Below are 6,622 nucleotides of genomic sequence, written 5' to 3' on the forward strand. Positions count from 1 at the left end.
CTATATAGTAAATTCCAGGCCAACCAGAGATACATGTTAAAACTCTGCCTCAAAAAGGTTTATAAATCATACTAATAATATAAAGCCTTTATACGTTGTGTTGAAACAACATTGTTCCTCTGTAACCTATTTCTCAAAGCCCATAAATCTAGTTTCACAATGGGAAAAACAGAACATTTTCTGTACTGGAGCAGTCTACAAGACATCAGACCAGTACCATGGTGAAGGTCATCAAAAGCAAAGAAAAACCTAAACTGACCAACTAAGAGTAAGACATTGTTATAAGAGGGAAATTTACAACAGAAAAAGAATATTCATAAAACAAAGGACATTGGAACAAACTCGTTAAAATAGCAAGGCATTAATAATGAGAGAAATGTGGTTTGCAATGGGTGGGAACTCTCTGTACTCTCTTTTCAATTTTTCTACATATCTGTAACAATTCTCAAAAACCAAGTCTATTTTAAAAGCAAAGAAAAGGCCATGGCAAAAGAGAAACGCCACAGCACAAACTTTATGTCGTGTTACATTTAATAGTTCTCGCTCTTTTCTAAATAAAAGGCCTTCCACTGTCAGTTCAAATTGATACAAATTGTATGTCCAGTCCTTCTCATGCCATCTCCAATAATGGTTAGGGATATTTTGGGGGGGGTTTAGGAATCCCCAAGTTGAAGACTAGCTGTTGTCCTGCCCAGAAAGATAGAAAAGCTTAAGCGCTGTATTCCCAATTTATCTGGATTCCACATAGTGCTTCAACTGCTTCAGTCTGGGAATGTCTCCAGTAGGCCAAACTTTATTCCTGGGAAGCCTGGTTTAGTGTGGTGGAATGTGAAGTAACTGCAGTCTGGAACTACTTTTACTACAGGCTGACCTGACTTCCAGGGAGGAGAGCATAAATAGAAGCAAAGAGAGGGTTTGGAGGATCCTAGATAGATCTCCAGAACTTCCATTATTAGTGAATAATACCATGAATTCTGCCCAGCCCCAAGCCTGCTGCTGGCTTCCTTCGGCCCCTGTGTAGACCACCTTCTCTGTTGCCATGTTTTCAAAAGCTCAAGGTGTCTATCCCTCCTCCGCCCTCCCCCCTCCCCCCCCCGCTGTTCTTTACAGTCCTTTCTTTCTCTGGAAACATGCAGGGCACTTACATAGTGTGTGTGTGTTTGTGTACATATAGGCTCTGGTTAAGATGAGACCAGAAGCAGAAAAGGAAAGGCTCATGTCAATGCATTCCCATTTTGACACTCCCCTAACGCCTGGGTCAGGGGATCAGGAATGCTGAGATACAAAGGTGTAAGCATTGCAGCTTGAATGAAAAGGGATCCTGGCAGTCCTGAGCCAAGGATATCACAAAGACATCGTAAACATAGCAGCTTACAGCCCTGCTCCAGGGAAAGGTTTCCCCAAAGCAACAGCTCTGCTCCAGCAGGGGGAGGGGTTTCTAAGAGAAGTTGCTACAGTTTTGCTCAGGTCCCCAGGGGTGTAACACCTCTGCTCCATTAGGGGAAGGTTTCCTAATGAAAGTGTTATGGTCCTGCTCTGCTCCGCCAAGGTTCCATCTCTACTCAGGCGAAAGAAGGTCTCACCCAAACCTCATTCTGGAGATTTGTTGGGAGGGAAGACCATGGTTGCCTCTGCCAGGGTGGGAAAAGGCAGCAATCCAATGACCAGGCACAGGGCTTCTATAAGGGCTTCTTAGGGGTATTTTCTCCAGCGTGAAGATTTTCAGGGTGGAAATTATTCGGATCTCAATCCCTGAATTTAGACAAACTCAGAGACTGACTGGATTTGGTGCTCAGGGATTGGTTGGGTTTTGTGCTGAGTTGGTCAAGGGCAGAGTGCATTCTTTGGCTCTAGTTTCAGGGCCAGAATCTGCTTCTCTCACTGGCCCTATTAACTTTCTGACTGTTTGCAGGACCAGTGTTTCTTTCACTGACTCTATGTCAGGGCCAATGTATGTTTCTTTGGTTCTGGTTTCAGGATCAAGGTGTGTTTCTTTAGCTGGCCTTTTTACATAACAGAAAGAGAACAGGAGAGCTAAAGGCTGGGCAGGGCCCACTGCAGTGAACAGATGCTTGCCTGATAGCAAGAACTGCCATCATGTGCTTTGGGGAAAGAATACAGAGGAGGCAGCAACAGAGCGCCCTGGGCTGAGGGAACCCAGGCGGACAAGTCCTGCTGTGTGAAAATAGAGGCAATTAGAGGGAAGGCAGGCTCTGTTCCTGCTATTGGAGCAGGGAGCCGCGGACTAGAAATTCTCCCTGGACTCCATCAGATTCCACCAGAGAAAGCAAGGGCCTGGTGACTGTTGCCATGGCAGCAGTTATCCAGGGTTAACAGCTTCTCCTTTCTCTGCATGGACGCCCTGTCTGTCTTCTGAAACCCTCAGTTTCTGCTTCCAGAAAAAGGCTTTTTATCCTGCCTCGGCTGTGTGTAAACATGGCTGGAAACATTCAGGAGCAGCTTTTAAAAGTATTTACATGCAAGACTATTCCTACGCAATGCTTAGGTGTTGTGTTTTGCATAGTTTTGTTTCAGTGCTATGTATCTAACCCTTCACCGATGCTAGGTATGTGCTCGACCGTTCAGATATGCTCCCAGCCTCTGTCCACTGTGTGCGTGTGTGTGTGTGTGTGTGTTGTACACATGTCTGTACAAGTGTACTCTCCCGTGTATGTGTAGAGCTATAGCAATAGCCAGCATTTTATCTGCTGGACCAGCTCCCCCAAACCCCCATACTCAGGTTTAATAACCCATTTGGGGGGATAATATTAAATTTTATTTCAAATTTATAGAAATTGTGAACAATATTGCATTCTCCCACATCAAAACACAATTTACTGAACTATTTCTTGGCCTAAATAAGACCTTACTGATGTATATAACTGAAATAAGTTTATGCTTTTCAAGGTAAAGCAAAATAGTAAATGACTGCTTTAAATTTTTAAATCCAGACATAAACATATGACTGCATTATTAGTACCCTACTTGCTCCATTACTGCACTTGCATTATTAGTTAGCACCCATTTATAATAGATACATTCTTTTTCTATTACTGAAAATAGATTTGTTTCAGACAATATATTATGATTATGGTTGCCTCTCCCCCAACTTTTCCAATATCCTCCCCACCTCCCCTCCCATCTTGATCCACACCCTTTCTGTCTCCTATTAGAAAAAAGAAGCAAGCATCTGAAGAGTAATAAAAAATAAAATAAGATAAAAACAAAGTAAACAAATCGGAATAGGACAAAAGAAGCAAAGAAAAGAAAAAGCATAAGAAACACATAAAGGCGCATATACTCAGTTCACACCCACAGAAAACCCACACAAACACATATCCAGAAGCCATTATGTTTATATACACACAAAGGGCCTGAAAGGTTTTAAAAAATGTCCTGACTTTACAGTATGAGACAAAAAACCATCACAAATAATCGCTTTAAGAATGTAATTGAGTTTGTTTTGTGTTGGTCATCTACTGCTGGGAATGGGTCTGCCTTTAAATGTGGTTTTGTCCCCCGTGAGATTCTGTTGAAGAAAACTAATTTTTTATTTGCAAGTGGTTATCAATTAAAGACAGCTTCGGAATTAGGGACAGGAGCTTGTGTCCACTCTTCCTCTCAGTACTGGGACCTCATCTGTCACAGAACTGTGCAGGCCCTGTGCATGCCACCACAATTTCTGTGAGTTCATATGTGAGCCAGTCCTGTGGTGTTTAGGTTTTGTTTCTTTCTTTTTTTTTTTTTTTTTTTTGTGGGAGAGCCGTACCCATGAGAATTGCCATTTATTTCCGAAGTTGCCAAAATCATCACCAAGGATTCACCAAGGGGTGCCAAGGGAACGAGGAGGCTCAAACACTGATTGGGGGTTGTCAGGAGTTTGGAGGAAGGTGGAATGGGTGGGGGAACCCAGGCTGTTCCTCCCCCATCTAATGCCACAGAAAAGATCCTCCTCTGGCCGGCTCCCCTCCCCATCCCCCATGTCCAGTTTTTCTCAGGAGGAGGTGGGTTGGGGACTTGGGAAGAGGGTGTAGTGTGAGTGGGCCCCAGGAGGGGGAAGGGCACTGGGGGAAGGGTCCCCCGTTTCACATGCACTCACAACACTGATCTCCAAGGGAACAGAAGTTAGGGAAGCCAGCTGAACCAGGCCTTCCTCCTACCCTGGTTTATAGGAGGAAGGGATTAGTGTTGGGGGCTGGGGGACCCGGGGGCATCATAGGAGGCAGGCCAGGGCCTCCACCAAGAGGAGAAATGTAGGTGGGTGGCGCTCCAGGAACTGGGGGCACAGGACTGAGACGGAGCTGGTTCAAGGTAAGCGTTGCAGGGGGTGCTGGCTGGAAAGGATTGGTGACGGAGGGGCCAGTAGCTGGAGCTCCGCTTGGCAGGAATGGGTTGGAAGCCTTGGATCCTGGTGGTGTGGGGCCTGGCCGGCTCACCAGCGAGTCCAGGTCCACGAGAGCTGCGTTGGGGCCTAGGAATGACTCCGGAGTCTTCCGTGTGGGAGGGGTGGGAGTCGGGGTTGCAGCAGGTGGAGGACTCCCCACAGCCTCAGCCAGAGACCCCCCAACCCCACTCATGTCGAATGCACCAGGGCTACGGGCGGGCACCTCTCCTGCGAGCAACTCCAGTTCCCCTGTGCTGCTCCCAGAAGTTGGCAGGGTAGTGCGGAGTCGGTCAAAGTCTGAGAACTCATCAGGCTCTGTGTCAAAGCCCCCGACTGCTGCAGTGCCATTGCTGCTGGGCTTGGCAGGTGAACCTCCCCAGGGGTCTGAGAAAGCCGGGGCAGGTGCCCAGGGGTCAGAAGATGGGGGTCCACTGACAGGGGCCCCACCATCAGAGCTTCCCCATGGGTCAGGTGTGGGCCCCTCTCCAGCTGCAGGAGCTGGAGTCCCACCCCAAGGGTCAACAGAGGGCCCTGTAGGGGCTGCAGGCCTCCAGGGATCTCCAGAGGCTGGCGTGGGGGCTGGACCACCCCAAGGATCAGCAGCTGGAGGGACAGCAGGTCCCCCCCAAGGGTCTGAGGCAGAAGCAGCCAGAGGGATGGCAGTAGCCACAGATGCTGGGCCCCCCCAGGGGTCTGAGGCCTGTGGAGGCGCTGGGGTCGTGAAGACGTCAGCAAGATCCATGAGAGATGACTCCTCTTTGCCCCCAGTCTCCCTCTTGCTCTCTTCTATTGCCATCTGCAGCCTCAGGTCATCCCCACGGCGGATCCGTTCTTCCTTATCGTGCTCCTCTCGGCTCAAACTAAGGGCCAGCTGGAGCTGGACGTCATCCTCGGGACCGCAGGACGGGGGCTGGTCAGCTTCCTCCTTGCTCATGGCCAGGGCCAGCTGGAGCTGCAGCTCCTCCTCCCCACTGCTTTGTGGCCAGGCCTGCTCTGCCTCAGGGGGTGGCCCAGAGCCCACAGCTGCTGAGGAGGCCGTGGCAGTCTGTGCCAGTTTCTCCTTGGTCTTGAGCGCATGGGCGCGCTCCTCCCGAAGCCGATCCTCATCACGCAGCAAAGCCACCAGCTGCTTGGCCTTCTCCCGCACATTCACACCCTGGTCCTTGCCATCACGGTCCACATACTGGAAGTCCTTCAGCGTCTGCACAGCATACATGTTCTCTTTGCACTGTTGTGATACACGCTCAGAGCCAGTCTTGATGAGGTACTCCATCAACGTCATGGCCTTGTAGACGTGCCTCCAGTTCTTGCCGTGGTCATTGAGCCGCTTCCAGATCATGCTCATGATCTCGGAGAAGGCCACAACATTGTAGGTGAGGTCAGCAATTTCTGACATGAGGGAGCTGGATGGGCCCCAGGGATCATTGCTTGTGGCTTCCCGGACCTTGATCTCAGCCTCTGAGTAGTTGTGGACGATATTCTTCATCTGACGCCGAAGCGATGAGGTCGACATTTTGCCCAGTGGTGTTGGTGTCAAGGGGCACCAGGCCCCTGGGGCATGGAGAGATGAGGCGACTCACAGAGGGAGACCGTAATGGATGCTGGTAGATCACCACATCTCACAACTGGAGCAGCCTGGGTCCAGAGTAGGCTCCGATCAGTCTAGGCCTCTCCAACAAGCCATGGAGGGAGATTTACTGAGCCCTACCATGATCCGACCTCGGCCCGCTCACACCGGGCTCCCGGGGGTCATGACGGTCAGCCCCCTGCCCCCGCTCGGCCTCGGTGTCACGGGGCGCGCGCCGGGCAGCGGGAGGCAGAGGTGCGCACAGGCGCACGCACAGACGCAAGGACGCACGGAGGGACGCACGGCGACTGCCCCGCCGCCCCGGCGCCTGGGAGGGGCGCTGAGAGCCGGGCGGGGGGAGGGGGAGGGGACTAGGTTTTGTTTCTTTGGTGTTCTCCATATCCTCTGTTGCAATCTTTCTGCATCCTCTCCTGCAGAATTCCATGAACCCTGAGGATCTGATTAGAGATTTCCATTTTAGGACTGAATGTTCCAAGATATCTCTCTCTCTCTCTCTCTCTCTCTCCCTCTCTCCTGTCCATTTATCACTTTCTCTGAGCACATTGTCAATCTGTGGGTCTCTGCGTTTGTTCCCATCTAATGCAGGAGGCAACCTCTCCAATGATGGCTGAGCAAGGCATTGATCTATGACTATAGCAGAATGTTGTTAT

At 50.0% G+C, this 6,622-nt stretch overlaps 1 protein-coding gene across 1 annotated transcript; it reads right to left on the reverse strand.

The window, feature by feature from the left end:
- Nucleotides 1–3,721: 3,721 nt before the first annotated feature.
- On the reverse strand, nucleotides 3,722–6,244 carry LOC121437244 (epsin-1-like). Its single transcript, XM_041637112.1, has 2 exons — nucleotides 6,104–6,244; nucleotides 3,722–6,002 (listed from the first exon to the last, which is right to left on the reverse strand). The coding sequence occupies exon 2, from the start codon at nucleotides 5,895–5,897 to the stop codon at nucleotides 4,167–4,169; it is 1,731 nt and encodes a 576-aa protein (XP_041493046.1). The 5' UTR covers nucleotides 5,898–6,002; nucleotides 6,104–6,244; the 3' UTR covers nucleotides 3,722–4,166.
- Nucleotides 6,245–6,622: the final 378 nt, after the last annotated feature.

Source organism: Microtus oregoni, unplaced genomic scaffold (assembly GCF_018167655.1).
Source record: "Microtus oregoni isolate MIOR12 unplaced genomic scaffold, Mior012 000050F_ref0000143, whole genome shotgun sequence".
Lineage (NCBI taxonomy): Eukaryota > Metazoa > Chordata > Mammalia > Rodentia > Cricetidae > Microtus > Microtus oregoni.